This window comes from Falco naumanni, chromosome 8 (assembly GCF_017639655.2).
Source record: "Falco naumanni isolate bFalNau1 chromosome 8, bFalNau1.pat, whole genome shotgun sequence".
NCBI lineage: Eukaryota > Metazoa > Chordata > Aves > Falconiformes > Falconidae > Falco > Falco naumanni.
The window spans coordinates 43,384,233-43,397,731 of record NC_054061.1 but is presented as its reverse complement, the minus strand read 5'-3'; the positions used below and the strand labels follow the sequence as shown (position 1 = coordinate 43,397,731).

The window sequence follows — 13,499 nt, the reverse complement described above, 5'->3', positions numbered from 1 at the left end:
ATCAATTAAGTAAATGAGAAAATAGAATGCTTGTAATTAAGATAATCAAGCTACATGAAATCCATCCTACTAGTGCTAATATCTCTATATCTCCAAGCTGTGTGTTAATTAAACACGATGTAAGTGTTGCAATTAGACTCGGGCTGCTATGGTGAAAATGAGAGACAAATGGAAATGTTTGGAGGGGTTTTTACTGTATGTGAAACTTAGTTGTTTTAAAGCATCTTGTTACGATTTGTAAGGTTACTGCATTGCTGCAGACACTCCCGGGATGCCTGAGGACTCTGTCGCAGGCTTCAGCTGCTTCTGAAACAGGTGACCCAAAGAAAATACACTTTGGTTGCAAAAGCTGTATCTTCTCAGGAGCACGTGTTATTTTCCTCTCAATTTCATGAATGAACTTGCATTACTGAGCTCTGAAACCAGTGGTCAAAGAGGTTAGGTATTTCATTCTACATAGGAAATGGCAAAGGGGAGAATGGAAAGAGGGGAATTATGCTGACTAGTTCTTACAATAGAAGGGACTCTGTCCTGCTTTTTTGTCCTTCCGTGGTTTTATTTTGATGTGAAGACCCTAAGGTTGCCCAGGCCTTCCTACCAGACAAACAGCATCTTGATATTGGGAGGCAAACACTACATGAGACTAACTGGATAATCTGGGTGTGTCCAGACTGTGCTGCTTCATTTATTTCCTGATGCTTTCAGGGGGCCTGGGGAAGAAAAAGGAGCCTTTTCTGTCAGGGTCAGTGTGTGGCTCTAATGGGCCAGGGGAGGTCCCCTTCCCTCTGTATGAGTACCATCCTGGCGGTCACACAGCAGCTTCAATGTGAGTTTATTGTGGTTTTATGAGATGTGGGTTTTGCAACATCCATGCTTTCTCTTTTTCTACTGTGTGTACCTTTTGATGGCCACAAACATAAGCATTAAGGTACCATGGAGGCAGCGGAAGGATCGTGTTGCAGGGCCAAAGAAGTCAAACCGATTTGCCACCTTAGAACTGCCAGACTTTGGTCTTGTTAGCTGGGGGTACCAAAGCAGCTGAATAGGGCAAAGCAGACAATCAACCCACCTGCTAGTTTGCCAGATACTGCCATGGCTCTTTTAAATCTTTGGTGTCACATCAGCTAGAACACTTGATCAGTGTGGACACCAGCAGCTTGATGAAGTTGTTGCAGAAATAATGAATAAAAGTAATTTTTTGTTTATTTTTTCCAATTATTTTTTAAAATCTGCTTTTTCAGCTCAATATTCTTCGTTATAACAAAAAGCCTATTCACTGGTATTGTGTTTTCAGATAATACCATTTACATTTCTAGAAAGAAGTGAAGAAGAAAACTTACAGGACACTTTCAATTTTTGACTTGATTTTGTTCTTAATTTTTTTATTATTTGACATAGATACAAAAAAATAGTATCTTGATTAGCAGCTTTGCCGGCAATCCCACAAAACTGTAAATAATACTTTAATCTAAAAGAATGCACTCCTACAGACACTATAGATAAAACAATATATACAATTTAGACAAATAAATACATAAGTACAGCCAGTCATATATAATGATACACCTAAAGTTCGGTTACTGTTGACAAGCTTTTCTAGTTAATTACACTCTTCATTTACAAATTGCCATCTACATTATAAAGACCAAAAAAAGAAGTCTCAATAAAGAATTGAAATTGAAACTTAATGTTAATATTAGGAAAAATGGAAAATGAACCTTGAGACTTCTGTTTAAATACTCTCACAGTTTTAGAAAAAAAATGCTTTTGTGAGAAACACCTCCTAAAGAGAGTTGTTTCCCGCCTAGCTTCTTTGCTGAGTGTGCTTTGTTCACGTTTTGGAATAAAAATGTGATTATAGTCACAGTTTTGAAGTGACTAGAAGCCAGCATGTTTTAACCAAGTTGTCGTTTGTCCCATGCCCAGTGAAGCAAAATGAACTTAAGTAACATAAGTATTTCTTTTGATTAAAGGAAGCCTAATGCGAACACTTGTTTGTTAGCAGTACCCCATGTGGCACAAATACTACTGAGTGGAAGGGACAGTAAGCTGTTCCTGTGAGTAGATGTATTGCTCCCTTTCTAGCTCCAGGTTGCAATACTGCAGTTTCTGAGCAGAGAGAAAGTAATAAATCTGTTGTGTAAGTGTAACAAGCTAGTGAAGTCTAGCATCAGAAAACTAATAGAAGTAGAAAATTAGGCTTTTGTTGTGTTCTTTTAAATTCACTTGACAATAAAAGAAAAAAAAATGTTATACATTCAAAAGTTAGGGCACACATGCTTAAGGCTCTTGAAACACTGGACAAATATAATGTCTAACTCAGCTCCATGCATAACAGAATACTACGTAGCAAGCAGACTCTACACATATATACAGCTGAATACAGAAGAAAATGCTTTAGAAATATGTACATCAGTTTGAAGATGAACATTTACATGTCTGTCGAAGATCTATCTATTTATAAAAGGTAGGAAATACATTTTTCAGATACTATTTTCAAGGTGTACCTTCCAATCATTAATGCAGTCTGCTTGTACTGGGAGAATTCAAGGTTACCATGCTACTCAAGCCCTGAGTATCTGGATTGGGAGCCCTGCTGTCCTCTTGGTTACTAGCCAAAGGCCACAGAAGCATCAGCAGAAGTAGTAAGGCCACCAAATCCATTTGGTTGTGGATTCAGAAACGCCAAATTACCACACAGTGCAGAGGGATAGCAGAAATGACTGCAGCCTGTGGGTTGAAATTATTACAGAGTGTGTTCCCGGTAGGATCGCATCCATGCTGTCTGATTTACCAAAGGGCTGAGGATGAATTCCACCCTTGTTTCCTTCCTAAAAAAAGCATATTCTGGAGCTTGGGTAGGAAAGCTGACCTTCACCCAATCAGCATGTGCATGTGTGTTATATTTATCAATGCAATTAGTTGGACCTTGTTTAGCTGGAGTTCTGAGTTTGACAGGAAGCAAAGGCAACTTTAACAAGGATTAGGCCAACAAGGAAAGGATAATTCTTAATTATGCTGCAAGAGTATAAAATCACTGATTTTCATTTATGAAGGGTGCACAAGCTCCTGTTGATGAGCAGTAACTCCTGGGCTGTCTGTTGTGTAGCTTCACCTTTAGATCTGAAGTAGATTTGAGACAACTACTGCTTGTGGCTTGAAGGCCATGTATACTTTACCTTACTTAGTAGTTCCTTTCAAAACGGTAGTGCTGCATCTGTGAATAAGGCTAACAATTTGTCATGAAACGGCAAACCTTTTTGGGGTAGCATCTTCATTCCCCTGTTGCTGTTGTAAAGTGCTATGTACACCTATGGCAAAATCAAGTCAGCGTTTTCCTTTAAATCCTTATTCAGTTAATTTCTGACAACTTTATAGACATCCTGAATAATGTACAGACTTAACAGTTTTTCATGTTACACGTAACACCAGCTGAAATGAATAAGACTTTTGTGTGTGCTGTGGACAGTGTGAGTAATCTACAGCTAATAATATATTTGGTGAGTCTTGTATCTTTGTAACTTGCCTATGAATTCTTCATTCCAAGTTATTTGCTGAGCAATGTGATATTTTAGCTCTTTGTTAGAAGGTGGTGCTGAATAGTGATGGCTTGAATTATTGAAGAATTTCCCAGGAAATAATTTTCATGACATTTCATAACATTCATATTCAAAACACATAAGCACATTATGAAACAAATAAAATATTGTGTATTTGATTTCTGTCGCATGCTCTGGGGATCTCTTGAGCAGGAGCTCAGTGACTATTGACTCTGATGAGTAACTTGGGAGCTGCAGATTTGTAACAAAGGCTTGAATTTGTTTTTCTTTAAAAGGTGATTCTTAAAAGCTCTCTATTTGCTGTGAAAGTTGCATGTAACTGTTATGTACTCTGTTGCCCAATGAACAGAAAATTGATTGCATTCTTTTATTGGACAAAATTCTACTTTTCTACACCATTACAAATTTGGTAAAATCTCATTCATATATATATTGTAGCAAGAAGTAAAGCTTACCCTTAAAAAGCTGCTTTTGTGTTACTCTTTTTAGGTAAATAGTGCACTGACTGATGCTGAAGAAATATTCTGCTTATTAACACTTTTATCATTCAATATAATTATATTTTGCTATGCAAGACACTTAATGAAGAGTTCCACTGACACTCATGAGAAACATTGCACTTGCTTTGAAATTAAAAGATACTCATACTTTTCTCATGTATTTTAAAGATAGATTTTCATACAACTCCCCTATCTTATTTCTCTTACAGATTTGACTTCATTTAAGAATTGTGTTAGATCTTTCAGGGGTTATTTTAGGCAGTGGAAAGAAATGTGGGGTATCTTCTAAAATAATTTAATGGTATACCATTTGGTGGATAAAAATATACTTCAGTGTGTGGGTTTGATTCTAAGGCCTATGAGACTTTGATGTTCTTACCTGTCTAAATTCTACTATTATACCATCAGTAAGCTGTTTGGGAATTGCACACGTTGTACTATAAAATATACATGTCAAGATAAGAGTATAAGGTCAGTGCAAATATATACTGCTCAATTTATTAACAAAGCTCTAAATAGAGGTGGTTGTAGGGTGTCAAAAAAGGAATACATGTGTGTTTGTAATTCTTCATTTCTTCGGGCCTGAGTCTTATCTCAGACTGGGGCATGAACTCAGAGTTAAGCAGCTCATAGTAGTTTATTACTGTCCTTTTACTTACAAATGCAGGAGCTGGTATGTTGATAAGAGGATAACACACAAAATCTGAGAGTTCACTCTAGATCCTTTTGGTTGGTGTAATGTCCTTACGAAAAGACCTTGAAGTCTGTAAACCAGTAGTCAAAATGAGAATGAAAAATCAGTCATTAAAAAAATCCTCTCACAGTTGATATCCCACAGTTTAAACTGTAAATCAGCAGATCACTTTGTCAAAAAATAACCAGACTAAACCAAGATTTTAAAAAAGGTATTTACATTTGTAAAAATCTTAACATCTAAGATGTTTCTTGCTGGACATGTCATTCCAAATTCTGTGCATTTCTTCTGGTGTTATCTGGTGCACTGTGATCACCCTGCGGTACCTACACAAACTGTAAGCCATTTTCCAGTGGTTGAAGCCACTGTTTTGGAAGGGGTGAATGCCCAGCTTCCGAAGACAGAGTCCAACATACACGTCTTCAAGATGAAGAAGTCTGGTATGAAGGGAGGTTTTGTAAATCAGTTCTGCTACATCAGCTGAAAAAATGTAGCCAGTGCCCGAACAGAAGGGTGGGTAATTGCTGTCAGGATACAAATCTCTCGGCATGTACCACTTACTGCGAACATCTCTTATTGGTCCTCCGTTTATAACATATCCAGTGAAGTACCTTCTCCTTGGCTTGGTGTTAGGTTTGAGCAGCTTATAAATAAGATTATCCATATTTACAAAAATATCACTGTCTGTCTTCATAACGTACTTTGCTTTTGAACAAAACGTTGCTACCCACCTCATCCCCATCAACGTTTTCAGAGTGAGGTTATGATAAGAGTCAATAAAATCCTCCACAATAATGTCGTGAAAAATTTGGCTTTCTTGCTCTACCATCTGATTTAACACAGGATCTGCATTTTTTCCGAGAAGAAATAACGTGGCGATTTTAATTCCTTTAAAGTTGTTTTCATCTCCCCATGTTTCTCGAATGGCTTGCCTTGCATCGAACTCTTTGTGAGTTGTGCTGATAAGAATGACCAAGAAAGGGACGCTCTTCTCACATTTGTTTGGTTCATTGATAAGAAAGTCAAAGGAATGTGGATTTATAGGTCGAGTTCTTATGTTGCCAAAGGAAACGTTTTTTCTGGCTATGGATATGCTACTGAGCTGTCTGTGGCCAGTGTAGGAAGAAGTAGGACGAGTTATACTTAAGTACCAAAGAGCGCTTGCCCAACAAACTACTGTCAAAAGGTATAAGCATGAGACCTTTGAAGCCATTGTTCCTCTAGCTCTTCTATTCCATGTGATGAATAAATAGCCTTCGTACCATGAATGCACCTATGTCCCAGAGAGGCAGCATATTATTGAGACTTGAAAGTTCGATATAGAAAAGTAATTCTGTAATCATTCATGGATCTCAAATAGGACCTATTAACCCTGATGATACTCAGCTTTTCTTCTTTTACTAGCAGCGGCTTCCATTTCTTGGAATTTTCTGTTATTTCTGAAAAATATGAAGACAAATTTTCCGTTGCTAAAAGCCTAGGGCAAAAAACCCGAGCTCAAATATGACTGGCCATTAATAAGCTAAGTGTCTTAATGCATTTCTTGGATATCCTTTTTTTTCCTCATGAGGTACCACAATGTAAGATAGTCTACTAGAACATAGCAGTATAACTGAATGCTTTTATGATTGATAATTTCTCAAAGATGATAATATATTACAAAAGTTAAGTGTGGATAGCATGTTGACTATTTAGGTAATCTTAAAGGTCTATGACAATAATTTTCTGATTTCTAGCATTTTCTTGCTTCTTGCCATTTTTTTTCTGGATAACCTCTTAAAATATGGCATGGAATATTTTAAAATTATTAAAAGAATGAAAAATAATATACTTTTATCTTAGGATTATTAACATCAGCGGCACCTATGCATATGAATACCTAGAGATCTCATTTGGTCTAAACTTTATTAATGTCTGTCCTGCTAATGAGCATGCTTTGGTGGAAAATAGACAGAATGGAACTGATCGGTAAAGGTACAGGAGAGAGATACATATGGGGTCTTACCCATGTAAAGATCAGCGTCCGAGTAGACTCCATAAAAGTCTAGAAATAAATTAACACAGTTCGGTTATTCTTGTTGGCTTCCTTCTCCTCATCCCCCAAAACAGTCTTTACTTTTAATGAGCAAACATCATTTGTATATCATGTAAAATAAATCACAATGGCAGCCTATTAACAGTGTCACTTCCCTGGCTGGCCTGCAGAGTATTTGCCTAGCTGGCCAGGGTTCCTGCATTGGCAGCCCTTTGCTGCTGCACCAGTCCTGCCTCCAGCACCGGGGAGCTTTGAGGTTTCCCTGGATCCAGGGAATGTGACAGCCCTGAAGCTTCCTTTGCTCTTACACGTTTCCTGGGAACCAGTTCTGTTTATCATCATTTCATGGAAATGAGACAAGCTGCGTTAAGCCTGCCAGATCAGTGCTGACTCCTCCAAGGCGTACCAGAGTGCCTCTGGGCTCCACATGCCTGGGTTTTACCATTGCATTACTTCAGAGCTAAAGGATAGTAGCAGCATGCAACAGACGAGCTTTACATGAGTCTTTGAGATATTTAATATTTACTTTGGATAGAACAAAGCATATATGGATTCAGAGAAAAAGATAGAAGCCCTGTCTTAGAAATGTTCTTTCTGTTTCCACGCTGTTTTGACACATTGCTTGGATTACATCAAAATGCTTTTTGAGGAGCCCGTGCCTCCCCCGTGCTGGATATGTATGGTCCCTTTTTCCTTTCTCCAAAAGCAGATGAGAGTGTGGCCCTCTGGCAGGGTCTCCTGCCGGGTGATCTATTGCTTTAGGTTTGTGCAGACAGAGCCCCCCTTCAAGCAGGTTATCAGAGTTAAAGGACTGTTACCCTCTCTCACTATTTCACACTGAAGTGAAAAAAACCCCACCAACAACAACCCAGCAGAAAAACAATCTGAACATTTGCTTAAATATGTACAGAGTATAACCTTTTAAGAGATTCTTATAGTTACCGCTGTCCTGCCAGTCTTCGTTACATGCACTTTTAATTATTTAACGAGAAGAACTTGCATACCCCTCTCCGCTTCCACAAAATGGGATAATGTGCATTTGTGGCCTGTCTCGCAGCTTCAGCAGTTTCAGTCAGTTTTGCCCTGTAACTGGGGCAGTTTCATGAGGTAGAGGTTGGCTGTGATCTCTTTCCCTCCTTGTCACAGGACTGGGGGTTTGAGATCTTTTCCCATCCAGCAGCAGCAATAAATGTTTGGGTGCAGTATATTTAAGTGAAGTCTGTAATTGCCCCGTAGGGCTGCAGAGCACAATGATCTTGGTGCACACACGTATATCCTTGTAAATAAATACAGTTGTGGTAAATATATACGTGTCTGGAGCGGGGATCTGTCCTGCTGTAACAACCCACTGGGGTTACTGGGACACAGTTCTGAGACAGGCAAAACACATCCCTGATCTGGTAGGTTGGTTTTCTTCTGGCTTCATTGTGAATCTCGGATAACTGCCCCCACTGGAAACTCCATCAGGGAAAAACAGCAAGCGTGAAATGCCATAATGTAAAGAAAACAGGACAGTGTAATATCTAGAAGACTATGTTAATAAAAAAATACAGCAGTCACAGATTGGCATTGTAGACTGAGAGCTATGTAGGTCAGAGTATTTAATGGACTCCAGCATTAAGGTGTCACAAATACCTCTAGTATTTTACATATAATGAATTATTTTAGGAAACTATATATTGCATTCTCTAAATGTGTATATTCTACAGCTTTTCTTTATTAAAGACGGGTGCATTTGTTACCATGAATACCGTGCAGATTACTGAGGGAAAGGAGAATTCTAACGAGTGCTTCTGACAAACTACATAAAATAGCTTTTCAGTCCAGCAATGTCATGGCTGTGATGTCTGATCCTGTGTGCTCTGAAAGGATTAGAAGCAACAAAAGCCCTACACTATATTGAAAAAAGATTCCAAGCTATTGTAGGGAATTTTTTGCTCAGTTATGAAATCTACAGATAACTATCCAGGATGAATATTACTTATGTTGGCCCTTGGATATCTCTCTCTTGAAATAAGTTTATCTTTTGCTGTTGTGTGTTTAGGTTTGTTTGGTTTGTTGGGTTTTTTTGTTTGTTTATTTTGCTTTTCTTAAAGAAAACAGGAGATTAGATTGTGTTCTTCAGCTTGGAGTGTTTTACACCATCCCAGTGGTAATTTTTGTGCAAACTGCAGGTGTAGGGGTTAAGAGTGAACTGGCTGTAGTTTTCCTGACAAGTGAGAATTTAGATTTACTTATTTTGGGAGAAGATTGAGAGGAAAAAGAATAAGAGAGCTACCTGCTTTCCTGTGATGGGTTCTGTTATTCCCACTCTGCTACGAGGTGAAAATTTGAAGATTAAAGTTCACATTCCTGCTTTACCTGAGGTTTGTGCTGTATATGAGGATCGTATTCAGAAAAAAATAGCACAAACAAAATTGGCAAATAGTGCAAATACAAAGCAAAATTTTCTGAAGAGTCTTGGTCTGCTATTTTGTTGGAAATTATTGTCACCTTCAGGACTGATCTCTCTCACTCTCTGTAGGACTGCAGAAGGGGCTAGATAAGTAGCTGTGTCATGTATGCCCTTTCTGGCCATAGGGCAAATGCTCTTACAAATTAATTCTGATAACATTGTTCCTGCGCACTAATTCCAATAATGTTTAGCTTGTGCAAGCAAGAGAATACATAGCTTGATTAGGCAGGGAAACATGAACTAAGCAGTGAAATATGTATTTTGTGATGATTAAGCAGTCAGGAATTTCAGAGATTGCGGAGTTCTGTTATTAAGTATGATGCTGATTCATCAAGGACCTAAACTAGTGCCTAACTCAGGCTTTCCTAGAGTTACTTTGAAGCTATCTTGCAAATTTATTCATGGTATCAAAGCCTGTGACAGCAAACCTTTTCCTTGTCATATGTTGTGACCTGAATCTGACCTCTGCAACCATCCAATACGCAGAATATCAAGGATGTGAATTACAAGAAATGAAATCAGAGTGTAAAATTAATGTGCTTAAATTAAAGAGTTAAAACTTTTGTGTTAATTACTCACTTGGAAAAGAGAAGCAATAAAGTATGTGAATTAAGGTTACTACTTTCATCTAAATAACAACTGAAAGCACTTCAATGCCTGCATGTTATTGTGATTCCTGTAGCAGTTTCCCAGAAGTTCTTCAGAACATTTTTAACCTAGTAAATAGTACATATATCAAAAGCTGCCTTAAATATTAAAATGTATAGCAAAATCATTAATATACTGTATTTCTAACCCTGATACTGGATTCAGTACATTATCACTTTAAGTTTTTTCAGTTTGTTTTTGGTTGCCTTTTTTTTTTTAAGTTTTGCCGTGATGTTCTTGAATTTATTGTTGAAATATGAAGATCCTCTAACAGCAGGGCTGTCACAGGGAGAGCAGAAAGCTTTTATCAGCTTTGGATTTTGTCTGTTGGGATAGGATATGTCACATCTGGGGACACTGGCAAAGGGAAGTGTCGCCTTTGTTCTGTGGGGTGAAAGAAAGCTTTTTAGCAGGGGAGCAGCAATGTTAAGCTCTTGGGATCCTTGTTTTTAAAAATGTTTTAATTCAATCTGTCCTTTTTCCCAACCTGGCTATCATACTATAAGTAATCAGAGGCGGAAGCTTTGCTAGGGTTGATGATTGTAAAAAGCAAATATTTAGCATTGTGTTTCCATTTTGTGACTCAAAGTTGTGCACTTAATTGTGCTGTTCACAGCTTATGCTGTGTGAGCCAGAGAAGCCACCCAGTTAAAGCACAGAAAGTAGTACTGTGTAACTTCTGTAAGTAATTGACCTGATGGAGACTGTGAGTGTTCGCAGCAAACCTTTTACGAGCTGACTGCACATCAAGAATAATCCTCCAGATAATGAACCCATTTGAGAATCTTGCTAACTGCTCATGGGCAATTTTCAGGCAGATGTCAAATGAGTTCAGCAAACATTACTTGCCACCTGCAATATTTTGCCAATATTTTGGTATGCTGCTGTCTCTGCTGAGAGACTGTTGATCTTTTTCTTTCAAGAAAGCCCATCTTATGTAAGTGCAGTTGCGTCAATGTAACTAGATCACAGTGGACGCACATGATGGAAACCACAGCTGGGGAAGCCTGGCATGCTGCCATGGTTGTAATCCATACTGTGTCGCTATCTACTGCTGAAGGCATAACGTGGGTGCTGAGTGGAGGCAGTCAGGATGCTGAGCCCCAGGGGTGACCCCAGGTGAGAAGTCAAGGGAGGCTGCAGCTGCTCATCCTGACACCCAGAAGCTTGTTAGGCAAAGCACGACTGAGTCAATACTGTGCGTCTCTGCCAAAACATACCTATTCCTTTCCCTGAAAAAAAAAAAGAGGGAATGCAGCTGCTAAATTATTTGGTAAACGTAGCAAATTCTTCTCATTTTCCCTGAAGAGATATTTGTAAGAGTTTTCTGTGATCATGGCTTTCATCTGTGTAGACACCAAGACCCTGAAATGTCTTCACCACTTATAAAGTCCTTAAATTACCTAAGGAAAAGTCTGTGATTATTACTGACTCTTGTTGAGAAGATAATTATCCTGAACATTAAGAACACATCTACAAAGGAATCTGGGGATGCTGTTAAGTTCTCGGTTGTATGTTTTCATAGTAATTTCTTGAGGAAATTCTGGACAGATGGCATAGGTGGTTTAACAGGAGATTGCAAGCTCCGCTCTAGCAACTTCATTTGAAGGTTTCTTAAATATTCCAAATGCTTTTGCTGTGCCTGGGTGTAATGGTCCTGAAACCAAATCAGTGCTGTAAAGGAAGACCTTCCTTTCTAGAATATTGTGGAAAGGGACTGTAATGGATGGAGGAGCCAGAGTCTCATGCTGAGGGGCAGAAAGTACAAGCATTCATTTCAGGTCAATGTTTTTTAGAAAAATCAGTTCTTCTACTTTGGGCGCGCCCAGCTGTCATATGTTAAAAGAGGCTGGCTTCCCTTCTCTTCCTTCAACAGCAAGGAGGACAAATACTTTCTGAAAATCAGGCTATTTTTTAAGATACACTGTTTGTACATAGAGAATCATTCCTTGTTCACAGAAATACCAATGATAGGCTTTATCCTAGGCAGCAACTGGATGGGAAAGCAAGTGTTTGCACAAGTGATTCTTTTATAGTAACCGTTCTCTTTTCATGAATGCTGATTTGCAGATTGTTTATGCTGTATTTCGTCACTGAATTGAAGAATTGATCTCTGGAAATAGATTTGGGATTTCTAAATTATTTTTCAATTTTTACTACCTGCTCTGAATTTGAACGAAGGGTAAGAATGACTATGCATTAGGGAATTCTATGAAAAGCTTCTAAGTCTTATATAGGGAAAATGCAAGTTTTAGAATTTCCAGTAAATGTGCCCATGCTACCGAAACTTCCCTAACCTTTAAAAAGCTTCTACAGAGTCTTTTTAAGAGTTAAAATTTAACTCTACATGAAAGTAAATCTGCATATGACTGACTTCTCTGTATGTTCCACTTTATATTTTTTCAATTAATATACCTCTATAAACCCAGGATTTTCTGTTCTTTTTCAAGAAGTGCTGAGACAGCCTATTTAAAACAAACGATTTTCATTTTTTTCTCTTGCTTAAGAATGAATTGTGCACCTATTTTTTCAAATTAAAATAATTTGCAAGTTAAAAAGTAAACAGTTTCTACGACGACTAAGCTATGATGTGCAATTTTCAATTGCAGAAGATCAAACAGTTGAAAGAAATATTTAGAAATATTTTGATCAATACAAACATCATATTTACTATGGCTGAGGGGAGTGGGGTAAGTTACTGGTTAGGAAATGTGAACTTGGCATGAAGGGCCCTTCCTTGGCTAGCAGTGTACGGAGGTGGGATCTCAGTGTAGGTTTGAACAGCTTTTCTTTCTGGCTTGGTTTGTACATCAGGAGCTTTGTAGCTATAAATTCCCATCCAAGTTTTGCAGCTCAGGAAGTATTTTCTATGCAGAAAATATTTCTCTACTTTCTCTGAGCAGAGACTTGATAGCTGCTAGGCTGGCCACGTACCATTCCGTAATTTTCATACACACAGAGCACTCCTCAGGAAGTCGGGTGATGACTGAGGAGTAGCTGCCTTCTGTGTGGTGACTAGGAGTCTGGTCTGCACCAGATGTGGCTACATGGGGCTTCTGTAGCTGCATGTTCTTCCTGGTAAATCTGACCCTGAATAAAACTGGCTTTGGAGAACCGCCTGTGCTGGTGGTGGAGGACAAAGTGGTGATAGATCAAGGTTCAAGCTGGTCCAAAGTGGATGCTGTGCCTATCTGGGTTTGGATATTTCATAAAAGCAAAACATTCACAGTTGGATTGCTAACCAGAAAAAAAGTATGAATTTGTAAAATCTGGTATTCATAGGAGATTGAAGTGGTTTTTTATCCCATCTGGCATGTCTCAACACTATGTTTTCAGTAACCTTCTTACAGTTTTGGTCATTTTTAAAAACAAGTCTCTTGGTTGTAGTCATTTTCTGTTTGTGACAAACTAGTCTTTTCCAGTCTCCAACAGTGGTATCACACAGCTGACTCCATGTGGAAGGAGATGAAAGGACAGACCAGATCCTGAGGACCATCTGTACGATGGATGGGTTTCTAAAATTTTAGCAAACTGACTATGCTTGGTCAGATGTTAATCTATAATGGTATATATCTATATTTCACTCAACTCAAAATAATATTAGAAC

At 38.3% G+C, this 13,499-nt stretch overlaps 1 protein-coding gene across 2 annotated transcripts in view; it reads right to left on the bottom strand.

Moving 5' to 3' along the window:
* Positions 1-1,368: 1,368 nt before the first annotated feature.
* The window catches only part of B3GALT1 (beta-1,3-galactosyltransferase 1), a 211,963-nt gene continuing 199,832 nt past the window's right edge, over positions 1,369-13,499 (bottom strand). For both annotated transcript variants that reach the window (XM_040604884.1, XM_040604886.1), the window contains 2 exons: positions 6,760-6,798; positions 1,369-6,193 (listed from right to left, as the gene is read on the bottom strand). In XM_040604884.1, coding sequence (XP_040460818.1) covers positions 4,987-5,967 — 981 coding nt within the window. In that variant the 5' untranslated portion in view covers positions 5,968-6,193; positions 6,760-6,798 and the 3' untranslated portion in view covers positions 1,369-4,986. The remainder of the gene's footprint in view (positions 6,194-6,759; positions 6,799-13,499) is intronic.